The 27,300-nt window shown below is 48.9% G+C and overlaps 1 protein-coding gene across 4 annotated transcripts in view; it reads left to right on the top strand.

Annotated features, from left to right (window-relative positions):
- FLNB (filamin B) overlaps positions 1–27,300 on the top strand; it is a 146,267-nt gene that overhangs the window by 96,030 nt on the left and 22,937 nt on the right. The window contains exons 19-33 of one of the 4 annotated variants that reach the window (XM_059161308.1): positions 751–868; positions 3,289–3,551; positions 4,847–5,444; positions 6,326–6,499; positions 7,338–7,500; positions 8,867–9,027; positions 13,166–13,333; positions 14,541–14,633; positions 15,398–15,521; positions 16,715–16,871; positions 18,285–18,474; positions 20,355–20,602; positions 23,084–23,155; positions 23,873–23,975; positions 24,688–24,828. In XM_059161308.1, the coding sequence (XP_059017291.1) occupies positions 751–868; positions 3,289–3,551; positions 4,847–5,444; positions 6,326–6,499; positions 7,338–7,500; positions 8,867–9,027; positions 13,166–13,333; positions 14,541–14,633; positions 15,398–15,521; positions 16,715–16,871; positions 18,285–18,474; positions 20,355–20,602; positions 23,084–23,155; positions 23,873–23,975; positions 24,688–24,828 (2,773 nt within the window). The remainder of the gene's footprint in view (positions 1–750; positions 869–3,288; positions 3,552–4,846; positions 5,445–6,325; positions 6,500–7,337; positions 7,501–8,866; positions 9,028–13,165; positions 13,334–14,540; positions 14,634–15,397; positions 15,522–16,714; positions 16,872–18,284; positions 18,475–20,354; positions 20,603–23,083; positions 23,156–23,872; positions 23,976–24,687; positions 24,829–27,300) is intronic. The other 3 variants (XM_059161309.1, XM_059161310.1, XM_059161311.1) reach the window with 3 other exon arrangements.

Genomic DNA, 27,300 nt, shown 5'->3' on the forward strand with positions numbered 1-27,300 from the left:
CTGGAAAAACGGGAACAGCAGTGAGAACCACCCCTTTGGACTGTTTGGAGATTGAGTCAAGGAAATGCTTGAAAGCACGGCATACAGTATGCTTAGGAAGTCTCCCCTGTTGTTCTTAGCAGCTCTGATTTTATCTGACTTCTTGGTTGTTTTTGCCATGGGGCCAGAAGCTTAGAGAAATACGTCTGTGGTGTTTCTAAATCCGCTGGAGTGAAGCACCCTGAGTCTCCGGAAGAATGAAAGATCTGGAAGGCGGGTTTAAACAACAAGCTAGGGGGCGCCTGGGTGGCTCAGTCTGTTAAGCATCAGCCTTTGGCTCAGGTCATGGTCTCAGGGTCCTGAGATTGAGTCCCGCATTGGGCTCCTTGCTCAGCGGGGAGCCTGCTTCTTTCTCTGCCTGCTGCTCCCCTTGCTTGTGTGCTCTCTGTCTGACAAATAAATCAGGAAAATCTTTTAAAAAAAATGAAATCGGGACGCCTGGGTGGCTCAGTTGGTTAAGCAGCTGCCTTCGGCTCAGGTCATGATCCCAGCGTCCTGGTATCGAGTCCCACATCGGGCTCCTTGCTCTGCAGGGAGCCTGCTTCTCCCTCTGACTCTGCCTTCCACTCTATCTGCCTATGCTCGCTCTCGCTCACTCTCTCTCTGACAAATAAATAAATAAAATCTTTAAATTAAAAAAAAAAAAAAATGAAATCAATAGCACGTTAGATGTTGGTGCCCAAAGGTGCACTTGCTGTCCTCTCGTTGCAGGGCTCTATGCAGGTGCTGGTGACCTATGGCGGCGACCCCATCCCTAAAAGCCCTTTCACTGTGGGCGTGGCTGCTCCACTGGATTTGAGCAAGATCAAGATTAATGGACTGGAAAACAGTAAGTGGGTGGAGGCAGGGGAGATGGGGTCACCGACGACCCCCCGACTGGGGCTGCCTGTTAGATGCCGTTCAAAAGAGAGTTTGCAGAGGGCGTCTGGGTGGCTCAGTTGTTAAGTGTCTGCCTTCGGCCTGGGGCGTGATCCCAAGGTCCTGGAATCAAGTTCCTCATTGGGCTCCCTGCTCAGCGGGAGGCCTGCGTCTTCTCCCACTCCCCCTGTTCTGTTCCCTCTCTTGCTGTGTGTCTCTGTCACATAAATAAATAAAATCTTGAAAAACAGATACCCAAAGGCAGGAGAGCAAACTCTGCTCTAACAGACCTTGCAGTGGGACAGACATGGGTGTGAACTGGGGCCACGCAGCAGGGTTGCACTGTGACCTTACCTGTGCTTAACCTCCCTGAGCCTCCGTCTCCTCATTTGTACAGTGTGGGCAGGGGGAACACTGTTAAGAACACTTGACATTCGTGGGAATATTTTGAAAGGTAAATGAGCTCATAATTCAGGGGCTGGCACATTGTCAGCCCTCAGTAACTGCTGGCTTCACAGCGGGATGTTTTCATTGCAAAGAGAAGTTGGGATGCATTACCTTCTGGTGACTTGTACTGTGCTAGCTGTCCTTGGCCTTGGATCCACATGAGGAGGGACCATCAAGGGTAAAAGCCAGCTCCCGGCACTCAGAAGCCACAACTCTGATGCAGCCCCCACCCCACCCCCATATTCCTTTAGCTTGGTGGGTATCTTGTTCGTATAAGCTCATCTCATTTATTTTAAAATGTTTTCATTTGTTGTATTAGGGAAAATTCCAAGCATAAAATCGTAAACACAGTAGTAGTATATAAACACTGGTGTACTCCCCACTCAGCTTCAGAAGTTCAGCACATAATCGTGAAATTCTTTTTTTTTTTTTTTTTTTTTTGTAACGCAAAGTAATGCGTAAATCCATTTTCACCTAAAAAGAAAGGCACCACCGTTGAAACTAAACTCTGCTCTCTGCATCACCTCTTATTCTTCCTAGGGTGAATCAAAGTTACCATCAGTTTCGGTCCTTCCAGACCTTCTCTCTCCCTCTGCATACATGCCGGCAGCAAATGTTTGGCAGTGTTCATTTTGCGTTAGTGTTATCCTGCTATGCCCATATGCTTGCAGTCTGCCTTTAGACCTGAGCCATGCATCTTGGAGAACCTTAGCACCAGTGTTGCCTTGCATGAGCTGCCATACGGCTGAAGCCTGGTCACACCTCTGTAGCACACACTCATCCCCCCCATCCCCAGTCCCCGGCAGACCTCTTCGGTCTCAGTGGACCATCGATGAGCACCTTCACTGACCTGGGACTCAAACGCACAGGTTGTGAATGAGGCCACTTCCCAGCTCTGGGTTCTCTGAAGCTCGGCCAGCTCCAAGTGTGTAAAAGTCACTGGCCAGTCCTTTCATGGGTCTCCTCATTGCTGCTTCCTCTAAGACACCTACGGCTTCAATTCCAGAACAGGAGAAACATGATGCCAATTAGGAAAAGCCTTTGAGCCGTGGTGTTCTGAGGCCTCCTTGCTTGTGGTTCGGAGGTGCTGGTCTAGCCTCCTACTGCCCTAGAGTCAGAATTTCCCTGGCTTGTGGTGGGAGCCCGATGCTCCCAGTGCTGTCATTTTGGTTCAGAGTCCTTTCCTTTTTTTTTTTGTCAGATACACGGTTTTTCCAAGGCCCTGCTTTGCAGGGATCTTTCGAATATCGGTGCAGTAGAGAGAGTCCATTCTTTGGACTCGCTCTGGTGCCCCTGCGTTGACTAGCTCTCTGACTTTTGCCTTGTTGGCTGTGGGATTAAATTTGCTGCCAAGAATTAGTAAATAAAACATTGGCTTCTGGGAATGTTTTGATATAAAGTTAATACCAGAAGTGAGTAAAGGAGAGAGGATAGCGTCAGGTTATGATTTTCTCGTTGACAGAGCAGATCACGAGGTCATGTGAGTCCCACCTTTGTGGTCTGTTGCGTACGGCACCCTGGACACATTGCTTGACCTCGGAGCCACTGTTTCCCCATTTGCTAAAGCCATTGGCAACTAATAAATAACACTCTAGGGTTGTGGTAAAAATTAAAGGAGGCCATGTGCTATACTGAGAAATGCAGTCATTGAGTGATCAATCGTTATTGGTTTTTCAGTAACCCATCATTATAGTATCAGTAAGTGTCAGCTCTCATTGCTAGAATATCTATGGTTAGCTAGTAGCTGTTCTCGAACTGATTGTTATCTAGGTAGATGCTGATTATCCTGACTTAGTCTTGCTTCTTGTCCTTGGTATCTGCCCTTGCTTGTGGCCCAGACTGAGATAATGCCTCATGTCCAGGGAACCCTCACGGGTCTGCTCTCAACCACTCTTGCTGCTGAAAAGGGCGAGCTGATCACTCGGGCGTGTCTCCCTTTTCCAGGAGTCGAAGTTGGGAAGGGTCAGGAGTTCGCCATCGACACAAAAGGGGCAGGAGGCCAGGGGAAGCTGGATGTGACGATCCTAAGCCCCTCGAGGAAGGTTGTGCCTTGTATGGTGGCGCCCGTGGTGGGCCGGGAGAGCAGCACGGCCAAGTTCATCCCTCGGGAGGAGGGACTCTATGCCATCGACGTCACCTACGATGGACACCCCGTGCCTGGGAGCCCCTACACAGTGGAGGCCTCACTGCCACCAGATCCCACCAAGGTCAGCTTTCGTTCCTGTGCCGGGACTTGTCTCCTGTTGTCAAATAGAACACTGTAGTCCTTCACCGATCCTGCTTGACCAAGGCCTGTAGAAAATCGTTCTCTGAGGAAGGTCCATTCCCAGCGGCTGACAGTTGTTTTCCCTCCCACAGTTCAGCCCGAGGGGACCTTTGGGTGGCTGGGTGTCCTCCCCACACTGCTCCTCCTCTTGCTCTCTGGCAGTGAGGCTTGGGTGAAGGGACTCCTCGTCCCTGAGTTCTGTCCCTTCACTTGTTAGCATGACAAACAGCGCTCGCTTCACAGTGAGCCCATAAGGGTTAGCTCACCCTGCAGGAACTTTATACCTCAGTATCAAAAATATATCCGTCTCCTTCTCATTGCTTCCTGATAGCCCTGAATCAAGGGTTTTAGAACAGCACGAATCCTATAAACTGGTCTTATTTGTTGAATCAGAGAGGAAAATCCCGTCCCCTCCCTCTTGTAAAAGCAGTTTCGTTTACTCATTTGCTTTTAAATCCTTATATCAGAATTTTTATATACATCTTTATATCAGAATCAGTTTTTCAGAGCAGTTTTAGGTTCGTCGTAAAACGTGGAGGCAGGTACAGGGATTTCCCTCCTACCCCTGCACCTGCGGGTGCCCAGCCTCCCCATTATTGCCATCCTCCACCAGAGCGGTGCATTTGTTTACTGCGAACTTGCTCTGACAGTGTGTTCACCCCCAAATACGTAGTTTACATGGGGGTTCGCTCTGGGGGCTCTGCATTCTCCGGGTTTGGACAAACGTACCGTGACACATACCCACCACTCCAGGGTCGTGTCTTATTACATGGGATTTGTTGAGGGAGGCGTAGCTGTCCAAGCAACAGAGAGGTCCATAAAAGCCATCCCTAAGAGCATTCAGCCCTGCGTGTGTGTGTGTGTGTGTGTGTGTGTGTGTGTGAGTGTGTGAGATGAGACGTTAGGTCTCTACTCTGGCCCGTGGTTCAGAAACGCAGGGCATGTCCGGACGGGCAGTCAAGCCCTGTGCTCTGGAGGGCCACGCCTCTGTGCTGTGGCTTTCTGAGTTGACTGAGTTCACAGGTGTGTCTCCCTCAGCTAGCCGTTCAAAGCCTGGGATGATTGCATTGTGGCTCCATGGCAGTGTCTGTCTGATGCGAGCTAGGCCTGAGGGAGAAGGGCCCCTCTACCGCTGAGGCAGCTCAGCACCGAGTGCAGGCTGGGGTGGTGAGCAGGGCTGGCCGAGCGGCAACCCCAGTGTTAGGCAGAGAATGACTTTATTTTCTATTGAACTAGGTGAAGGCCTATGGCCCTGGCCTTGAAGGTGGTCTCGTGGGCAAGCCTGCTGAGTTCACCATCGACACCAAAGGAGCAGGCACTGGAGGTCTGGGCCTCACCGTGGAAGGTCCGTGTGAGGCCAAAATCGAATGCTCTGACAATGGGGATGGCACCTGCTCCGTCTCTTACCTGCCCACAAAGCCTGGGGAGTACTTTGTCAACATCCTCTTTGAAGAAGTCCACATACCTGGTTCTCCCTTCAAAGCCGACATTGAAATGCCTTTCGACCCCTCTAAAGTTGTGGCGTCGGGACCGGGTCTCCAGCACGGGAAGGTGGGCGAAGCCGGGCTGCTGAGCGTGGACTGCTCGGAAGCAGGCCCCGGGGCCCTGGGCCTGGAAGCCGTCTCAGACTCGGGAGCGAAAGCCGAAGTCTGTATTGAAAACAACAAAGACGGCACCTACGCGGTGACCTACGTGCCCCTGACTGCCGGCATGTACACTCTAACCATGAAGTATGGCGGTGAGCTGGTGCCCCACTTCCCCACCAGGGTCAAGGTGGATCCCGCCGTCGACACCAGCAGGGTCAAAGTCTTTGGGCCAGGAATAGAAGGAAAAGGTGGGTTTCATTAAAAAGTCTGCAAAATAACTTAGGACATAGGAGTCCCCAGAAACTCAGAGTAGATGTGCAAACTGATGTACCCCCACAGGCCACGTGGAGCATAAGAAAGCACTCTCCTGTGGTCTCGGCATCAGGAAGAGAGGGACCACAGCAAAGCTGTGAGCATGTGACATTTCTGCTTCCCGAGCCTCACTTCGTTTCTCAAGGTGGGGACAGGGCCCAATACTGCCGGCAGATGTTCTTATTTTTCTGGCAAAGCCAGAAATTGTGATTTTTACATGGAAATTCAAGATCTTTCATTTTTGGCACTAATTGAAAAGGTTTAAAATGTGATGCTGTTACCATATTTGCCGCAGAGCAGGTGTGTCTTTTCGCTTTACCCTGTCCAAGAGTCAGCCCCACCTTTGTCGAGAAAGTGTGCAAGGAGTTGTGTAGTCACAGGGTGGGGGCTTCCGCAGCCCACCCTCGTGGGAAGAAGCAGCTTTTGCAGGATGGTGGCAGGGAGGAGGTGGTCATTAACATTCTTGATTTGGGGGCACCTGGGTGACTCAGTGGGTTAAGCTGCTGCTTTCGGCTCAGGTCATGATCTCAGGGTCCTGGGATCGAGTCCTGCATCAGGCCCTCTGCTCAGCAGGGAGCCTGCTTCCCTCTCTCTCTCTCTCTGCCTGCCTCTCCATCTACTTGTGATCTCTGTCAAATAAGTAAATAAAATCTTAAAAAAAAAAACACACTCTTGATTTGGAGAGTCAAAAGAAACACCCATCTGCTGGCACCGAGCTTAGACATAATGTACCTTAAGTGCCAAGAACCCTGGTTCTTGAATATGTTCCGAGGTCCCAGGCGTTGGTGATGTTCTCCTCTGTGTGATTGCTCCGCAGACGTGTTTCGTGAAGCCACCACTGACTTCACAGTCGATTCACGGCCCCTGACACAGGTGGGGGGCGACCACATCAAAGCCCACATTGCCAACCCCTCGGGGGCCTCTACTGAGTGCTTCGTCACGGACAACGCTGACGGGACCTACCAGGTGGAGTACACACCCTTCGAGAAAGGTGAGCTGACTTCTCCTTGGACACGACCATCATTCAGAGCTCTGCCAGGCCATTTCCTTGGGTGACTGGTGCTGTCTCCTGCCCCATGAGTCTGGCCTGTCTCCATGAAGGCACGGACAGAATGACAGGGACATGTGGAAATCTCCTCCCCAGCAGAGCCACTGAGCGCTCAGTGCCTGACAAGCTGGCCCTGGTGTGTGACAGACATTGTGGGCAAGGTTAGCCTCATGCTCCTCTGAGCAGCTTTTGGCTAATATCATGGCATAGCGCCCGTTTGTATTAATTTTTTTTTTTACATAATATCTTAAAATTCTAGAAATGACTTGAAAATTTGACAAATCTTGAAAAGTTAAAGGAAAAAATAAAATCAATATATTTTCATTACCTGGGTATTATGATTCCTGTAAGTATTCCAGTATAGACATAGTCCATCTCTTTATGTAGATGCATGGATATTGTGTTTCATGGATTTCCCTTTGTCTTTTGGCTAATGACAGGAGGAAGTTTTTCCAAATCAGAATAGTGCATTTAAGATGACTAACTTCAGTACAGACTTCATGATACTTGCTTGGGGGAGAGGCCCTCTGCATATGTGTTATCTGTTAGGGAGGGAGGGCTGTGTGGCTGCCAGATGAACAGAAAGCATTAAATAAATAGGTACACTTTTTTAAAAAAAATCAGATCATACCAATATTGTACTATTTCTTTAACCTGCTTATTTCCAGTAACACGGGATGGCGGGTCCGTGTGAGCCCTGGTTGAAACCTGGCAGGAGAGTCTTTCTTTCCACAGGTAGGTGACTCTTGTGCATATAATTTCTGTTTGTCATTTTGAACAGGTCTCCACATAGTGGAGGTGACATACGATGACGTACCCATCCCAAATAGCCCCTTCAAAGTGGCTGTAACCGAAGGCTGCCAGCCGTCTCGGGTTCAGGCCCAAGGACCCGGACTGAAAGAGGCCTTTACCAACAAACCCAATGTCTTCACCGTAGTTACCAGGTGAGCAAGGCGCTGGTATCTGTGTGTTGACTCTGAAAGGAGTAACCCTGGGTGTGTGTTTATTTATTCATTTTTCTGCCTTCTTGCTTTTTTTTTTTTTTTCATTTTTTATTTTTTATAAACATATCTTTTTATCCCCAGGGGTACAGGTCTGTGAATCGCCAGGTTTACACACTTCACAGCACTCACCAAAGCACATACCCTCCCCAATGTCCATAACCCCACCCCCTTTTTCCCAACCCCCCTCCCCCCAGCAACCCTCAGTTTGTTTTGTGAGATTAATAGTCACTTATGGTTTGTCTGCCTTCTTGCTTGTTTCTTTTTTCTTCAAATTCAGTTAATTAACATATAGTGTATTATTAGTTTCAGAGGTAGAGGTCAGTGATTCATCAGTCTCATATAGTACCCAGAACTTATTACATCATGTGCCCTCTTTCATGCCCCTATCTGAAGGGGTTGGTTTGGGTCCCTGGGCGGCTCAGCCGGTCAAGCATCTGCCTTCAGCTCAGGTCATGATCCCAGGGTGCTGGGATTGAAGTCCCACATCAGGCTCCCTGCTGAATGAAGGGCCTGCTTCTCCTTCCTCCTCTGCTGCTCCCTCTGCTTGTTCTCTCTCTCTCTCTATTGAATCAATAAATAAAATGTTTTAAAAATTTCTTTAAAAAATGAAAGAATTGGGTTTTTTAATTTAAAGATTTTATTTATTTATTTGAGAGAAAGAGAGAGTACACGAGTGGTGGGAGGGGCAGAGGGAAAAGCAGACTCCCCGCTGAGCAAGGAGCCTGATGTGGGACTCGATCTCAGGACCCTGAGATCACAACCTGAGCAGAAGGCAGGCACTTAACCGAATGAGCCACACAGGTGCCCCTCGAAAGGAGTTTTATGGGTATATTTTGCATATGTGTCCTGATCTCCCAACTTTGGGAGACTTCTTTTTTTTTTTTCCATGGTATAGGAGACATTTGTTTTGTAGAGACTTTTATGCTATGGAGAGAGGGTGAGTATACCTGAGGAAGTACCAGAAACCCCTTGGTTACAGTCATAAGATGGCTAAGCAAACCAGACCGAGATGGCAGCTCCTTAACTGGATAATGCAGAAGCATGCAGCCAATTTTATGGTTAAGTGAAGTATTGGAAGTAGTCCTGCTAGAATGGGTCACAGATGCAATCAGATGTGAAAATGAAGGATAAGCATTGGAAAGAGGGGGTCGGAGCCGTCTGTCTAAGGCACCGTTGAGAAATTTTCAGCAGTTGAATCAAATTGGCTTCCTGGGATTATTTATAGAGAGATTTTAAGTAATTCTGGCAATAAGCAGACTAGCATGAAGCGCTCGTCCCACTTCACTCTCTCTTCCACCCTTTCCAGAGGGGCAGGCATTGGTGGGCTCGGCATAACCGTGGAGGGACCCTCAGAGTCCAAGATCAACTGCAGAGATAACAAAGATGGAAGCTGTAGCGCTGAGTACATCCCCTTTGCTCCGGGGGATTACGACGTCAACATCACGTACGGAGGAGCCCACATCCCTGGTAAGCAATCCCGTAGAAATGTGTCCAGAGAATAATGGATTTGGCATGAAAGCAGGTTTTGTCTGCTCATGTCTGAGTGGGAAAAAGAGTCTGATACTTGCAGGAGGTGCAGAGGGAGAACTTCTCCTTATGGCTTCTCCTTATTTGTCTCCCAAGAATATCCCAGCTCCCAGTAGGGCTGGTAACTGGCAAAACGCCTTGGCTTGGCATTTGGACTAGAAATCATTCACGTGTTGGAAGACCCGCTATTTAATTTAAGGGAGAGGTGGTTTTTTTTGTTGTTGTTTTTTTTTTACAAAGCTGAAAATCTCCACTTTATTTTGTGATTGGTTCTTCTTTACCTTATACGTGTTCTCTTATTTTCTGCTATTCGTGGATAGTCCTGGTAGACGAAAGAGACCCACAAACTCCAATTCTTACTTATTAATATCTTTTCTATTTCAAAGCAGCATCTGTTAAGTGCTTGGCTGGTGCGGTCAGTGGAGCGTGCAGCCCTTAATCTCGGGGTTTTGCATTTGAGCCCCACATTGGGTTTGGAGAGATTACATAAAAATCAAATCTTTAAAAAACAAAACAAAACAAAACTAAGGTTTGTCGTCCTCAGGACCCTGACATTTCGGATGGGATAATTCTTTGTTGTTGGGAGGAGGTTGGCTGTCCTGTGCATTGTAGGGCATTTAGTAGTATTCCAAACCACCCCCTTCATTTTGGGACAACCAGAAATGTCTCTAGATATTGGCAAGTGTCCACTCTGGGACAAAATCACCTTTAGTTGAGAACCACTGCTATACTGATTGAAACAATGAGAAATACATGACTTAAGAGGCAAAGGGCCCTCCAACTTCCGTGCTTTAAGGGGAAGACTCTCCATCGGTTCTGGTCTGTTTATTTAATGAAACAGTTGCCATTCCACACACATCTGGCTGGGTCGATGCCCCTATGGTGTGGATACAAGGACCCTGGGGGCTGCCTCTGAGTCCACCTATGCCTTGTCTTGGGTATGGTGAGAAAGGGGGCAGAACCTCATCCGAGGACTCCTGGGGCAGGAAGAGCCTCGGATGGGTCAGGGTTATTGCCCCCAAAGCCATAAGCCAGGATAACACTGAGGAGGAAGGAACAGACTTGAGGAGCTTGCTTCTGGGTTTCTGGAATGACTCCCAGAAGCTGGAGTGTGTGCATTGACCAAACGCTTTCCTGAATCTATAGACATTTCCTCCTTATGACATGCCTATGTGCCCACAGACTCACTCTTCCTCTCCCATTGGTCAGAAAACCCAGACATTTCAGCTCAAATGAATGCTACTCAGATATCATTTAAAGCTTAATTTTATGAAGGCTTAGATTTTTCTTTGAAGGCTTCACATTTAAGAAAAACTAAATTGGTGAGTTTCTCCTCCAACTTGTCTTTGCAGCTGATCACAGATTTTTTTCCCTAAGATTTTATTTATTTATTTGACAGACCGAGATCCCAAGTAGGCTGAGAGGCAGGCGGCGGGGGGTGGTGGAGGGGGGGAGCAGGCTCCTCGCCAAGCAGAGAGCCCGATGCGGGGCTCGATCCCAGGATCCCAGGATCATGACCCAAGCCAAAGGCAGAGGCTTTCACCCACTGAGCCACCCAGGTGCCCCTGATCACAGATTTTTAAATCCCTATCAGCACTAGGCAAGGGGAATTCAGCCAAGGACAAGACAGTCAGAGCTCTTGTGCTCCGGTAACTTCCTGTCTGGTGTTGATGCAGCTTCTTGTGATGACTGCTACCAGGAAAGAACAGGGCCCAGTGACAGAGGACAGAGCCATGGGTGTTGGGGGGAGCTTGGCAGTTCCGCAGTAGGAGGGACGGGAGGGGAGAGCACAGAGGACAGGTGGAGGGCTACTGTCTGGAAAGATGACGTGATGGCTGCAAGCCTGCAGGTAGCATTGAGAAGAGCCTCTCTTCATGGAGACGACAATACTGTTCTTAACTTCATTGGGATGGTCTGACTGATGCTTTCAGCTTGGGAATTCCCCTCGCAGAAGAGGGTGAGGGTTTGGACCCCAGTGACTGACCTGGGAGCATGAAGCAGATGGCCATCTTTGAGAAGTCCAGTAAAAAGAGACCCATTTCTTGACCCATTTCTCATCAGAGGTAGATGATACGTCCATGTTTCAGATTCTCTGTAGCCACTCGGAGCGTAATGGCAGTTTCTCCCAGATCCCAGGCCCTGGGTGGTTAGTTAGTAAAGTGTGGGTTGGTTGTCTTAGTTTGGGCTTCTTAGTAAAGTAACTTGTGAGGTATTGCTGTGAAACACTCGGCAACCTGCTGGCTTCTCATTTGCTTTCATGGGAATTCTCACCGGTTAAACATTAGTCCAGTGTTTCCTGGCCTGGTGCAAAGCCCTAGTGGGGCTGTTTTTGACAAGGTTTGCTGTCCTCCCCACTGTGGCATACTGGTTTCCCTTGCTGGGCCAGCTGGGGTCAGCCAGTGGTGGCTTTTAGATCACTGGATCCACCAGGAAAAGCACATTCAGGAGAGAGAGCTGCTGTGGCAGTTTCTGGTGTCTGCCTGGGGCCCGGAACGGGGTAGCAGGGAACGCTTGGTATCTGTCACCTGGGGTCTAAAGTTACCTTGCTAGTTCTGGATGCCCTCATGCTGTGTTCAGACACCTTCCAGTGGAAGCTCTGACTTGGAGATCGGCCTCAGAGGCCGTCCTTCGCCACCACCTGCTGACATAAAATGGCTCTACCGTTCCCCTATGACATGAAGCTCCCTTATGTTTGTTTCCCTAAACCCCAGCCTGGAGGGTGATGTTTGTCTTGGCCGGGTCAGCCATTTATTTCAATTAGCTGAAGAACTGGATGCCACTGAAACCCAGCTGTCATTAACCCAGCCAAGGCCTCTGTTCTTTGTGCGATCTTGTAATTTACCACCGTATTCCACAACAGATGAATTTGGGGGGATGCAAAGCAGAAGACACCTGAGTTTGTGTGTCAGTTAGAAGTCATTGATTTTGCCAGTCTCTTTGGGAGCACAAGGACCCCTGCTCACAGCAAGAGGTACATGTTGCCCCTTGGCGATGGGCTTGGTTGCCCAAGGAGGCATGGTGCTAGGGATTCTGAGGTTCCTGTTTCCAGCTCACCTCTCAGAGGTCTTATTTAGTCCCCTTGGTGGGGGAATCCCAGGAGGGACCCTGGCCCAGCCCTAGTTATTCTCTTTAGTGCTTCTCTTGCAAATCCTGATCACACAGCATTTTCTGTTTCCTTGGATTTTTTTTTTTTTTTTAAGATTTTGTTAGTTATTTGGGAGAGAGAGCCTGGTGTGGGGCTTGATTCCAGGACCCTGAGATGATGACCTGAACCAAAGACAGATGCTTAACTGACTGAGCCACCCAGGTGCCCCTGCTTACCCTTGGTCTTTAAAACCAGTACCCTCAAAGAGTCGGAGACCCCAGAGCCACCTGTGGGGTCAGCCATGCAGGAGGACCACAGCTGACAACGGTCAGGAGAAAGCAAGGCTTCACCCAATGGCCAGGGAACCAAGCAGGCCATTCATGTTGGGAAGGAGCAGGCTACGTTTTAGGGGAAGGACTCCAGGAAGCCCTCAGGAGAGGTTTGGGGAGAGGGTATTAGATGCGGGCTGGAAGGGCTCCCAACCTCTGCAGCCCCCTGCACTCACTCCTTCCTTCCACCGCTGAGCGTCCTCCTTCAGCGTCTTTGACAGCCTGTGCTCTCCCTCCCCTCCAGGGCCCTGTATCCCCCCCCCCCATCACTGTGCTTGAAACCCCCTCCATCTGCTTCTCTGGGTGCTGTCTGCTCACTTTCTTGTCTCGGGTTAGTTGTCCCTGGAGAGCTGCCTCTGGCCCCCTGAAGACCAGATTCCTTGCCTTCTAAGTGTTCTACTGATGCTTGTACATGGCCCCAGCCTCTGTTGAATGTGATGTCACAGCTGCCTGTTTGCCACCTTCTCCTGCACTGTGGGTTCCTCCAGGGCCATGAAACCCTCTGGGCCCAGCTCGCAGCCCGATGCTGCATGTGGTGGGTGCGTGTGGGAGCACACAGCCAGGCAGGGCCCCTGGGGAGCTGTGGGGAAGTTCTGGGCACACATGAGGCAGGTCATCTTTCACTAGGAGAGCTGTGCTCAGGATCCTGTGACTTCTTCTCCAGGCAGTCCCTTCAGAGTTCCTGTGAAGGATGTCGTGGACCCTAGCAAGGTCAAGGTTGCTGGCCCTGGGCTGGGCTCTGGTGTCCGAGCCCGCATCTCACAGTCCTTTACAGTGGACAGCAGCAAGGCCGGCCTGGCTCCTCTGGAAGTGAGGGTCCTGGGCCCACGAGGTGAGTGCGTCCTGCCAACACCCTCGCCACAGGTGAGGGCAGCCATGACTCAGTGGGCACTTGACTTTTGAGTTTGGTCATGAACTTAAAATTAAATTTGCTAAATTACTTTATTGCTCCGTATTCCAGCTAAACAGGAGAAGTGCCTGCTTTTATTTATTTATTTTTAAATATTGTATTTATATATTTTGAGAGAGACAGAGTGTGCACATGCATGCTTACATGTGCACACTTGTGAGTGGAGAGGGAAGGGCAGAGGCACAGGGAGAGGCAGAATCTCAAGCAGACTTGTGCTGAGCACGGAACATTCTCTTGACCCTGCAGTCAAGGCCTGAGTCGAAATCAAAGAGTTGGATGCTTAACCGACTGAGCCACTCAGATGCCCCAAAGCTGCTTTTAGAAAGCAGGCAGACCTCCTGTGTCTCTAGTGGTCTCTTCCCACATTTAATAAGGCGGCTCTAAGTGTCTTTTTCAATTTTCACTTAAGTAGTGAGGCAAGTAGTATTTGTGCTCTCATATGCGTGTGTCAGCCTTTGTGAGGTGACTGAGGTCTGGAGTTTGGGTGGGCAATGGGTTTAGAGGTGATAACTCTCTTTGAGGTGCCTTGGTGCCCATGTGCAATACATCCAAATCTCTGGGAATGACAGATACGCAACCCATGTGACATGGCTTTTGTCATTGTCCCCACTTCCTGGAGGGAGAGGGTCTCTTGGGAAATGGCCTCTGTTGACAATTCGGCCTGCCCTATTGGCAGCCTAGAACTGGGGTTTGGTATGACGAGCAGGCCATTTTGGGACAGAGCCCTGCAGTGCATTGAGATTTACCTTATTTGGCAGGCAATCACATTTCCTCTTCCGGCACTGAAAAATGAGCCATTCTCTCCTTAATTTCTTAAGTTATCTGGATTTTTCCCTGGTGATGTGTTCTTGGCTTTATAGATGTAGCAAACGGGGGCTTCCTTCTTTGAAGAGGAACTTTCTACTTAATGGGGTTCAGCAGGAGGTTATGCCTTTTGAAGCTCAGGGCAGATGTGGTTTGAGGGAAATGAGGTCATGGGGCTGGAATCTGATTCTGCATAGTTACTGAGCTTTAAGACCTGTGTGTGTGTGGAAGAGAGAGAGAGACAGAGGGAGGGAGGCTTTACTTAGATATCTACTGCTATTATATTATTCTGGAGGACTCGGAAGTAACAGCCTTTTAATTTTAGCTGATGAGATGGATTCCCAGTCTTGGCGCAGCCCTTTGAAAGCCATTTCAGAGTTCTTTAAAGGTGACCCGAAGGGTGACTTTACGGAGACAGGTTTGCATTTTCCTATTGGCTGCTGCTCTAATTATGCTGAATGCCTCTTGCTGTCCTCACCCCCAAAATTGCCTGGTTCCTGCCTCATCTGCTTTGCTTAATGAGCAGCCTACCCTCAGTCGACCCATCCCCAATACTCATGGCCAGAACTAGGATCTATAATCTACCAATGCAATGCATGCCTCGATTATGCTTTATCACGGTCTCTAGCTGACCCCTGTAGGCATCACTTTGAAGATCCCCCCCCCCCGATGGAATGGGCACCCTCACCTGCCCTGCACCTAACACTCAGCCTGCTGGCATCCTACTGGTCTGTGCTCTAGGTGGCCATCCATTTGCTTGGCCAATCCATTGGTTAACTTCTGCTTCTCAGAGTTGTGGTCTCTTTGGCCCTTCCTCTGCTATAGAGTAAAATGGCCACATCCCAAGCATACCTCACCAGCTTGGAAAGGGATAGCGTGCCTGCAACATGCATCTTCACGCAAGCATGGCAGTCTCCTTAATTGCACTCGAGGGCTGACTGAGTGTACTTCAGCCATCAGAAAGCTAAAGGTGTCTCTTGGGGTCATTTCTGCAACCATGAATTGGGGATCCTGTCTCCTGTGATTTCTTGGGCCACTGATTATGGCCTCCCCTGCCTTTATGTGTCTCCTCATTGGAAACCAATAGGTCTTGGGATGAATGTGATTCTATTTCAGACTCAGCCCAGGGTGGAGTGAAGGAGAGTCTGTGCAGTTCCTCAGATGTCTCATTTTTGTTCTCAGGCCTGGTGGAGCCGGTGAACGTAGTGGACAATGGGGATGGCACACATACGGTGACCTACACACCATCCCAGGAGGGGCCTTACATGGTCTCAGTAAAATATGCTGATGAAGAGATACCTCGTAGGTAAGCTTCTGACACTTACAGAAGGGGGTCAGAACCAGCCTGAACTCCAGCCCTCTGAAGGTTTGGCCAGCACTGTCCTGGTGACCCATTCAGCCATTCATTTATCCAACTATCCATCCATCCGTCCGTCCATCCATCCGTCCATCCAACCATCCGTCCATCCATCCATCCATCTGCCCATCCATCTATCCGTCTTTCCAACCAACCATCCATCCATCCATCTACCCACCCAACTTCCTCATCAGCAGGTATCAGTGAGAACCTGCAGGCTATCTCTGCACGGGTGTTAGAACATACTAGCCTTGATACCTGTGGCTGCTTCTCTCTTGATATCCTGTATCCCCCTGCTTTGTCCTTTTGCCCATATTTAATTTAAAGATGAGCTGAAATTAAGGAGTTGGGAATCTTAGGATTAGTTGGGAATCTTAGTTGGGAATCTTAGTTGGGAATTAAGGAGTTGAAGAAACAAGGAATGTGTTATTTCATCAACGTTGTCTTTCTGGTGACCTTACAAGTAGTTCTCTGATGAGGGCAAAGATTTTTACTTTTTTACTTCTTTACTTGAGGATTTGGTTGACAGTATGTTCCCAGAAGGTATTGGATAGAAACGTCATTCCTCATTCACATTAATATGAAATGTTGCTATACTCCTTCCTCTGTCAGGACAGCCTCCAAGGGATTCTTTTCATACTCCTTAAGATGAAAAGAATTTACCCAAACCCCAATATATGTTTTATATAGAGATATACATATAGCTCTAGGTATGTAGAAATCTGTAATTTATAAATTACATTTATGTATTACTTTGCTAATAGGTAGTTCACCATCTAAGGCATGCTAAGAATAGAAGAGGATGAGATAAGACATTAATTTTATTATTCCAACATTGTTTCCTAATTCCAACAGTCCCTTCCCATTTTGGTGACCATTTTCTTAGCATGACAAAAGCGAGTTACCTGTGTCTCCCAAACCAAGTTGAGGATTAGTGTGTATCCCATGGTGTGCACTCAGGGAAAGCATATGATGGTTACATGCTTGTAAATTTCTATTAGACTTAAGGTACATAAGGCACTCGCTGTCTTACCTTCTGTAGAAATCCTCCCTCTCAAGCCCTGCCTCTTTGTGTAAGAGAGATCGAATGTAGCTGGTTGATAGTATTGGCACTCACCCAGCATGTGTATGTGTCTTTCAAGTCCCTTCAAGGTCAAGGTCCTTCCCACATATGATGCCAGCAAAGTGACGGCCAGTGGCCCTGGCCTCAGTTCCTATGGTGTGCCTGCCAGTCTGCCTGTGGAGTTTGCAATTGATGCCAGAGATGCTGGGGAAGGCCTGCTTGCTGTTCAGATCACGGTAACTTTGAGTTATTTTCTAGAGTCAAATTCGATTAATGAAGACCTAACTTCCTGGTCAGGGATAAGAATAAGATTTTAATGACCGATTTCTGGCCTGATGCAAATGTTTGATGATCCCCCCGACCCCCCATCAGAGAACCGGTCATTGTGTAAGAAAACAAACATGCTTGCCTGAATGAGAGGTCTGAAGGGGTAGCTCCAAGTACCACATTTGGATGAATCTCGTGTACTTTGATCTCTACTCTATCTGCTCCTCTGCTTTTGTTTTAAAATGTTTTAAATTACTCATCAGATTAGTTAAGACTAGGTTGCGCTGTATATCACAATACCCCCGCAAATGAGAGTGGCTTCAACCGTGGGATTAATCTCTCTATTGAAGGAAGCCCGGAGGCAAGCCACCTGGGTACTGTGTGGCTCGGCAAGGAAGCCGACTCCAGCTCTCCCGCTCCTCGGTCCTAGCGTGTGGCTTCTGTCCTGAGGTTTCCTCCTGGACCACGAGCTGATGCACATGGCAGGCCACAAAGAGAAGGAAGGGCAGAAGGGGAAAGGGGACCTTCAACTCAATCAGCGGTCTTGACCAGCTCTCTGTGACTTCCACTTCCCTCTCATTTATTTACTGGCACTTTGTCACAAGTCCCAAGGCCATACTTCGGGGAAGAGTTTGCTAGCAAGTGGGAGCTGCCCCCAGCCAAGGACTGGGAATTTTTTACTAAAGGGAAGAAGGAGAGTGGATGTGGTGATATAGGAGCAGGGACCTTGTCCCCCTTGTCTCCCTGAATTTGGTTGGATTCAGAGCTGAATCAGTTCTTGTTTACTTGACCGTAGAATTCCTAAAAATTGACAATGTCCATAGGGTGTGACCCTCTCCCCTCCCTGCCCCACCAAAGCAAGATTTTTTTTTTTAAGATTTTATTTGACAGACGGAGATCACAGAGAAGCAGGCTCCCTGCTGAGCAGGGAGCCCGATGCGCGGCTGGATCCCAGGATCCTGGGATCATGACCTGAGTTGAAGGCAGAGGCTTTAAACCACTGAGCCACCCATGAGCCCCCCAAAACAAAACTATAATTAAGATTGTGTTGGGGCACCTGGGTGGCTCAGTGGGTTAAAGCCTCTGCCTTCAACTCAGGTCATGATCCCAGGGTCCTGAGATCGAGCCCCACATGAGGCTCTCTGCTCAGCAGGGAGCCTGCTTCCTCCTCTCTCTCTCTGCCTGCCTCTCTGCCTACTTGTGATCTCTGTCTGCCAAATAAATAAATAAAATCTTTAAAAAAAAGATTGTGTTAAGCCATTAATTCTGTCTCCTCTGGAATAGAGGCACCAATGAATAAGCAAAATGTGTCTTGTTTTCCCATGAGTGGTCTCTACATCTTGATGACAAAACCCTAAATAGCATTTCTCGGTGCTTCACAGGACCAAGAGGGAAAACCCAAAAGAGCCATTGTCCATGACAATGAAGATGGCACGTACGCCGTCACCTACATCCCTGACAAGACTGGACGCTACATGATTGGGGTCACCTACGGGGGGGACGACATCCCATTGTCTCCCTACCGCATCCGGGCCACACAGACGGGAGATGCCAGCAAGTGCCTGGCCACGGGTGAGTGTGGGCTTTGGAGTCAGTAAGCCAGGGGCCAATCCTTCTCTGCCCCTCAGTGGCTGTGTGATTAGGGCAAGTTGCTTAGCCACTCTGAGCTTTGGTCAAACTTCGATGGAAGCTCTTTCTGAGAACATTTCAATTCAAGAAACTCTTCTTGGGATCAGAGACTGTTTCACGGGTTTATTGCAAAATTATATGAGGTCAGGTAGGAGAAATGTTTAGCATGGTACCAGGCACATGGAAGCTGTTATTATGTTACTTTTGAAGTGGGTGCTTTTGTGGAGATCTCACCTGTGGTGGTAGGTCCCACGAAAAGCTGCAAATATATGCCTTTCCTTTCATGAGGAGATGGTTTAATTTTTCAAGATTTATTTGAGAGCATTTCAGGTCAGCATTAGAGAATGCATTCGAGGATCTGGGTTTTTCCTCAGCACTTCAGCCTGTGCCTACGTCTCTTAGAATGTCTCCAGAAATATTTGAACATCACACTTCCTTCAGTTTCTGAGATGTGACCGAGACCATCACAGGCCCTTCATTTCTAAGAACAGCTCTTGCTGACGCTGCTCCAGCAGATTTCAAAACATGAATCCCCATCTCTGAAGTGAAACAGATTGGCTTCTCTTTAAATTCAACGTAGGTCCAACCTGGATGGACCTGTTTCTCTCATAGCTTGTTCTGAACGGAGGAAGAATTTCTCGCTTTCAGAGCAAGTTGTAAACTGCTCAGCTTGGCGAGTTGGGGCTCAAACGCTGGGAAATTTTGAACCACTGGCCAATCCAATCCACCACCTCCTAGGTCTGTGCTATCTGCCAGGAACGACTGGATTGCCGTGACTAACCTGGGGCATGATAATACTGGGTGGGGACTGACTCCTTGCTCTCCAGGCTCTGTTCTGTCCCTTGCTGGGGCAGAATCCTGAACAGGATACTTGCTCATCCTGGGGGCTCCGAGAGGCCACTGTTCTCTGTCGTTCAGGGCCTTCCATGGACTGGCCCCAGGCTCCCTTCTACTATTCCCGCTCTGAACAATATGTTTTTAGCATTCGCTGTTGCTTCTTGCCTTTTTTTTTTTTTTTTTTTTTGCCAGCATGCTTTTTGGTTCACTCATCTGCACTCCCTGATGTGGAACCTGTGTAAAGGGTGCCCCCAGTCAGACAGAGAGAGACTGGTCGTGGTTTGGGAGCAGAGGTGGAAAGTGTCCTCTAGCCAGCCACGCCTGTGCTTCAGAATCAGCCATTCCCCTTTTCTCGCCCCCATCAGTGTGGCAGTGCTGGGATACAAAGTCATAGAACTTTCTTTATAGAAATGAGCTATGGGACACTTCTCTAAAGCACGGCTGACTCTTTTTTCTATAACTGAGTGTTCCCACAGCACATTGAGCCGTCTTTCTTGGTGCCTGGCCTGCAAATGTCTGCCTGTTCATAATGAACAGCCGACAGCAGAGACCGTGTGTGGTTCAATGTTGTGTGTACCTGGCCCTCAAGGAAGTGCCCATTGTACGTCTGCTTGTGGAAGTTGACCATCCCCTCTGACCCCTGAATGCCAGCAAGCTGGGTCTAACATCGGTTGACACTCCCAGCTTGTCTCTTAAGTACTAGAGCGCCCCCCACTCCCACAGGGAGCAGCCCCTTCCTCCGACCCCCAGGGTCTCCAGGACCACCGTGTGTGGTGGCCGTCGAAGATCTGGCATGGACAGATGCGGACTCTGCACCAATGCGTGATTTGTTCTGGGGTCCCCAGGACCACCCTGTGTGTGGTGGCCGTCGAAGATCTGGCATGGACAGATGCGGACTCTGCACCAATGCGTGCTTTGTTCTGGGGTCCCCAGGGCAGCTCTCTGTGGCTGGAGCTTCTAGTCTTTTCTCCGGAACTGTTCTCTAGGTCCTGGAATTGCCTCCACCGTGAAAACCGGTGAGGAAGTGGGCTTTGTGGTGGATGCCAAGACCGCTGGGAAAGGGAAGGTGACCTGCACGGTTCTGACCCCCGACGGCACTGAGGCTGAGGCCGACGTCATTGAGAATGAGGATGGCACCTACGACATCTTTTACACAGCTGCCAAGCCAGGCACCTACGTCATCTACGTGCGCTTTGGCGGCGTTGATATCCCCAACAGCCCCTTCACTGTCATGGTAAGCCACATTCCTTCCCTAGAGCGCCCTGGTCTGACAGAAAAGCTAACAGCTGCCCTCTGTTAAATCCTGGCTAGAACATCCCCTTCCACTTTTTTTCTTTAAAAATTTTTTCCTCAGCAGTCATGACCTTGTTGAGTCCTAGAGTAATCTCTAGAAATCCAGAAGCTCTTGGCTGTTAGAGTTTTTAAGGAATCTTATTGGCCATCGAAGTATCCATCAGGCTAAGGGTCTTGGGCAATGTCCTGGCCAAAGCCCAGTTCAGAAAGATATACTTGGACAAAAAAAAGAAAATGCGTGTAAGTAAGACAGCACAATTTTTTATTCTGCTAGCTTTTCCTCCTCCCTCATCTCCACGGCCTGGAGGAGAGAGATTCCTGATGCCGTTATGTCTGGAGACTTGACCCATATCCCGGGACACAAAGTGCCTCCAGTTTTGTTTGGGAAAGACAGAGATTTTGCATAGACCTAGGAAATAGGAACATCTAGAAGAAAGGGACACCATTATGGTCCAGAACGGTGAGGCTCCTTAGTTTTCAACAAGTGACTCTTGGATTCTCCTCTGATAAAGAAGGTTCTTCAGTCAGGACAAGATTAGAAACCTCATTTGATCCTTAAAGCCAAGCATCATTGGCTCTCTTGCAGATGAGGTGTGGGAACAGGGCCCAGATTGAAGTTCACGGTGCCCAGCGTGCCTGCTGTGGACAACCACTGAGGGCCCCTTACACGGTGTCCTTCGATGCCATGGGCAGCAGCCATGCTTGACCACAAAGTCCTTAGGCCTCAGTGGCCTAGCCCCATGCACAGCCTGTGGAGTCCCTTCGGATGATTTCACTTCATGCAGCAACAGAGAAGGGACCCTGTTCCAAACAGAAGCCTGTGCCTTGCCTCCTTCCAAGCAGTCTCTCATTTGTTGTAGCTTTTTTCCCTTTCCATAGATGTTTGTTTATCTGTAAACATCCTGGCAGAGATCTGGAGGCTCTTTTTTGTCTCAAGGATGTAAGTGCCTCTCAACTTTGACACTTCATTTGGGAGTGTTCTCCTTTGAAGGCAGAAAGAAATGCAGCTAGAGAGTTTCTGTCATTCTTACTTCCCAAGAAGGGTCCCAGGTGTAATTTTAAGAATCTGTTTTGGGTTTTATGGGGTTGATTGGAACAGGGCAGCATGGAGGAGCGGCCCCCGGGCAGAGGTCATGGCTTTGCAGGTGCAACGAGCTAGGATGGGTGAGGCGGGTCTGAGTGAGAAAGTCAGTGTGGAAATACCAAGGGCCATTTTAGCTGCTGAGCCAGGGACCTGAAGTGGGGGCCACCAGATTCAGTGGGAATAAATGTCCCCTCAGCTGGGAGGTCACCTCTAGTACCTGGTTTGGGTCTTTTTTTGGTTTGGGTCTTCCATGCCAAGCTCTCTCTAGCCTTACCCAGGTGGACTTTCTCTACACATGGATTCCCTGCCTCCCTCTACAGACTTGTGGCCAGAAGGACACAAGCACCCAGTACTGCCTTCAGAGCTCTTGTCTCAAGGAGCCCCAGCAGGCTGGTTCAGTTAAATAGATCACACAGCCATGGGTCTAGCGGTGTTTCTGCTCATCTCGTCCCCGCTGAGAAGTCCTGGGTCAAAGGCCATAGAGTGGCCATTGAAAGATCTTTGACTAGTATGTCCCTGCATAGCTCCACCGGGAGAGAGCCCTGAGGTGGGGGTAGGGCTGTTCCAAATGGTGATGCTCTCTGCAGATGCTGAAATACACAAAGAGGAGTGAAGCAGGCATGTTGGCCTTCCTCCCAGCAGGAGGGCCTTTCAGTTCTTGCTGTTGATGATGGGAGAAGAGGGAGATCCCTCCCTTACCGGGTCGATGGGATCAGGAATGTGAAGTCTGTGGTTTAAAAAAAAAATGAATTTATAAAGACTTTTAAAACATAAATACCATGGGCACTTATCAAGTAACAGGAGACCTCTTTCCCAGTTCTGTGCCGCAGAAGGGACTGGTGTTCCTTTTTCGCTGTTGGCACAACAAAGCCATCAGCTTTGTGCACGGGGCGGCTCCTACCCAGTGCTTTACAACTCGTCTTGGTCCCTCCGAGTGTCAGAGGTACCCTTCCCCTTTCATTCATCAGACTCCGTAGCTTTTTCAAGTACAGGTTTGCATAATTAGCAGACTCCCTGGCAGGTGTTTTAGGTACCTCCAAGTTCTCAGGACCACAAGCAGCCCGGGTAAAGAATCCTGCATGTATCACTACAGACTCTCCAGCTAGCATTTCTTTGGGCCAGCTTCCTAGAAGTGGGGTCATGGGTTTCAAGGGCATGTGGATTTGACATTGCTCTCCACAAGGCGAGGAAGGTTGTAGGCGCCCGCTAGAGCAAGTGGTTCCTGCTGTATGAGACAGAGCCGTTGGAGAGGAAGCGGCCCTCATGTTGTAGGACCTACTAAAGTAGCAGCGTCCCTTCCGTGTGATTCCCGACTAATCTCCATTTGCCACCAACCAGGCCACGGATGGGGAAGTCGAGGCTGTGGAGGAGGCTCCGGTAAATGCCTGTTCCCCCGGATTCAGGCCCTGGGTACACTTTTTTTTTTCCCCCCTTTTTGGCATTTCTGTGTTTACTCAGCCTTCATTTCAGAAAGCTGCAGCCTGCTTCTGGGGATTGCTTAAGCCCTCTGGGTGTCCTGGTCATTGGTTTGCCCCGCCCCCACTGATCAGTCCGTCACAATGATCCCCCGCTTCCTCTGTAAAGAGACCCACCTGTGTCATCGTCTGCGCTCCACGAATCTCCAGCCGTCATGTCTGTGATCACGCTCGGTGTCGTTTGTCTCTGCGGTTCGGAGAAACACAGACTGTCCTCAGCCCTCCTGCTGACTCGCACAGCTGCCCCTCGCACAGTTGGTTTCTGTTCAGGGGAGAGCCACCCGCTGCTACTTTCTGCCACTTAAAACGCACCTTCTTTTCCAGGCCACAACTAAACCTTTCCAGGTGGAGCCTCTTGGGACCCACAGACATTGCTCTCTCTCACTTTCCCATGCCCCCGTGAGCCCTGCTGGGAATTCTGCAAGCAGAACGCCTAGCGATCGTTAGCAATTGGTCAGCATGACTTCTCCAGTACCCCAGGCTCTGCTTCGGCCCCAGGGTGTTAGACAGAGGCCATCCCACATGGACGGCAGCCACATCCCCAGATCCCGGCTACACTGGCTTGCAGGATTCCCAGCTCTCTGCCCTCTGTTGCTTCATCAGCCCACGCCATGGTCCGCTCTACCCAGTGATGACTGCTTCCTGTTTTTAGGTGACCGAAGAGGCCTATGTCCCCGTGAGTGACATGAACGGCCTGGGGTTCAAGCCTTTCGACTTGGTCATTCCGTTTGCGGTCAGGAAAGGGGAAATTACCGGTAAGCACAGTCACGAAAGCCACCTTGTTCTCCCTAGATTGCATTAGCTTTCCAGAACGTTGCTCAGGAGGTGGTCCCATCTGTCCCTGATATCTGCCATCCTGAACCCAGCATCCCTGTTTCTTGCTGTAGGGGATTGGTCCCTGAGCCCCGAGACGGCAGAATGTTCACTGTATATATGTGTGTCTCTGAAGGGGCTGCTTCGTTTAGGACTTGCATCACATCCTAGAGAAGGCCAGGCACTCTCTCCAGGTTACGAACCACTGTATTTAGATACCTCTCGACTGTCAGGTTCCTGTCCCACCTTTCTTCCTGCCTTGTCTTATGCGCACACCTTTCCAGAGGTGACATTCCTACAACGTCTCTTGTACAAGCCTACCTTTCTCTCCCAGCCTCCTTTTAATGCCCATTTCTCTTTGAGCTGACTCTGCTACTTGGCTCGTGGTCTTTTCTAGTCTAGTTTGAGCTGCTCACTTGCAAGTACAAAGGTAGAAAACCCTTTACTGGAGTTGCCTGCTGCATTTTGTGGAAGGAAAAGGGAACAAAATAGAGGTAGACATGTCTCTGTTTTCCTGTTGTCCTTGTCCTGTCTTGGATGCTTTAGGCAGCAGGGAGTGCCCTCTGATCTGAAGACCACCTGTGCCTTTGCACTGAGCTTCTCCGGGGGAAGTGCCTGGGGTGCTCATTGCCCTGTCTGCCTGTTCTCCCGCAGGAGAGGTCCACATGCCTTCCGGGAAGACGGCCACACCTGAGATTGTGGACAACAAGGATGGCACAGTCACGGTCCGATACGCCCCCACTGAGGTCGGGCTGCATGAAATGCACATCAAATATATGGGCAGCCACATCCCTGGTGAGTCGGGCTCTGCACCTGGGCAGCATGCTCACAGGACGGCATGACTTGGGCCTTGGTATCTGGGAGGTTTGCAGAGATGTGTAGTTAGCTGCTACATGGGAAATAATTCTCAGTGGCAGGATCAGGAATGCAGTGTGGGAGTCGCTATGAAACCAAATAGCCTATGACCCCAGCAGATCCAGCTACTTTTCCAGAGGGACAACACAGCCTAGCGTCCTGGGTCACAGTTCACGCCCTTAGGTCCATGATTGTTTGTCTTTGTCACTGTGCCGAGCGTGGTCAGAGAGTATGCTGGGAGAAGAATGTGAGGCTCCCGGAGGGACTTTCCAGCCTGGCCTGCAGAGCCTGGTGTGGTGTGGAGTTTTGGGGCGGAAGGAGAGGACAAGCTGCCTTATGTTCACACTGACCTTGACAAGGAAACTCAGCTCAGATTTCATGTCCATCAACCAACACAGTGTTATTCTTGTTCTTCTTTTTCTTTTTTTTTTAAATGTTCAAATCGTTTTGTTTTTTAATTTAATATTTTGAAGCAACATATCCACATGGTTTAAAAAACGGTACAGGGAAAGGTTTCCTTCCTGCCTGTATCACCCACCTGACCTCTCCTTGAACTTGACTGCTGTTAACTTTTTACATTGGACTTCAGAATATTTTTAAGACCCTACAGACAAATGAGAAATATGGATTCTTAAGCCCTTTCCCATTCGTGCATTAATAGCAAAGTCTGCACATCATTTTGAGCTCGTCCTTTTCCATCTGACAGTGTATCTGGGAGAGCTTTATGCTCCGAATGATAGAGCATGTTTGTGGTGTTGCACCGTTGGGGTGAGCATGGTATATTCCACCCTTACCCTCACTGGAGGATTTGAGGGTCTCCCCTGCCTTTTGCTGTCATTAGGCAGCAGTGAATAGCCTTTGTATCCATCATTTCACACTCACAAAGGTACAGCTGTGAGGTTTAATTCTCAAGGCATGTATTGTGGCCACAGAGATAACTGTCTTTATTTTTATTAACATATAATGTATTATTTGCCCCAGGGGTGCAGGTCTGTGAATCATCAGGCTTACACACTTCACAGCACTCATCATAGCGCATACCCTCCCCAATGTCCATAACCCAACCACCCTCTCCACACCCCCCACCCCCCAGCAACCCTCAGCTTGTTCTGTGAGACTGAGAGTGAGACAACTGTCATTTTGATAGATGTTGACAAATTGTCAAGACAAATCTTGACAATTGCCTCCCCTCATCCACACATGCACCAGCAAGGTAGATGAGCACTTGCTTTCTACCAGATTTTGGATCTTTGCCAGACCATTCAGAAAAACAGTATCTCTGTGTTTCTTTGTATGTCTCTTGCAAATGAGACTGAGCAACTTTCTATATGTCTAAGTACCGTTTGTATTTCTTTCTCTGTGAACTGAGCGCTTGTTTCCTTGGCCAGGTTTTTCTTTTGGGTGATTGGCTTTTGTCATATCACTTTCTGAGAACAAATTAAATACTGGAGAGATTAGTCCTTTGTGATACAAGTCGCAAATAGTTCTCCAGTTTGATGTTTGCTGTAGTTCATACATACATGTGTGCATAATATTTATTTAAGGCAAAAATATGTTATCTGCTTGTATCTAAATATTCTAAAGATGCAGATAAAGAGAAAGTAAAAAATGTCTTTCTCTTTCCCTTTCACTACCACTGCTGAGGTGTTAGTCTTTTCAGATGTTTCTCTCTGTGCCTACAAAACATGCATAGAATTTTGCTGGGTTTTTTCCTTCAAAGAAATGAGATAATGGTATTAATATTATATAGCAGCTTGTCTTTTTAACATGACACGTTATGAATAATCTCTCAAGTTAATACACACAGATCTCCCTCTTTTCTTTTCTTTTCTTTTTTTTTTTTTGTAAGAGAGTGCGTGTGCCTGCATGTGGGCAGGCAAAGGGGGGGAGGGGCAGAAGGCTAGGGAGAGAGAGAATCTCAAGCAAGCTCCACGCTCAACGCAGAGACAGACACAGGGCTGAATCTCAGGGCATCTCCCAGCCCTGAAATTATGCCCTGAGCCGAAATCAAGAATCAGACACTTTGAGCCACCCAGGCTCCCCTTCATTCATTATTTTTAACGACCTGCCAGTATACCCATGTTTACGTAACTGGCCCCCTGTTGTTGGACACTGGAGTCTTTTCCTAACTTGGATCTGAGCACTGTGGAAGTGGAAGTCCTTGCACAGGGCTGGGTCTGAGGTGTGGGATAGATTACTAGGGCCCTCATAGGGCCTTACATTTTGAAAGGGGCAGCAAATGGCCTTCCCAAAAGACTTCTCCTGTTGTGTTCCATCCAGTAGTGAATCATTTCTTCACATGGTCAGCTGTTTCTTCCCTTATTCATCAACCTTTGGGATTATTTTTCTTGCGCACTATGAGTAGACCCTTTGGGTATCCCAGCATGGTCAGCTGTCCTGGAGTCTCCTTTG

Source organism: Mustela lutreola, chromosome 2 (assembly GCF_030435805.1).
Source record: "Mustela lutreola isolate mMusLut2 chromosome 2, mMusLut2.pri, whole genome shotgun sequence".
Taxonomy (NCBI): domain Eukaryota; kingdom Metazoa; phylum Chordata; class Mammalia; order Carnivora; family Mustelidae; genus Mustela; species Mustela lutreola.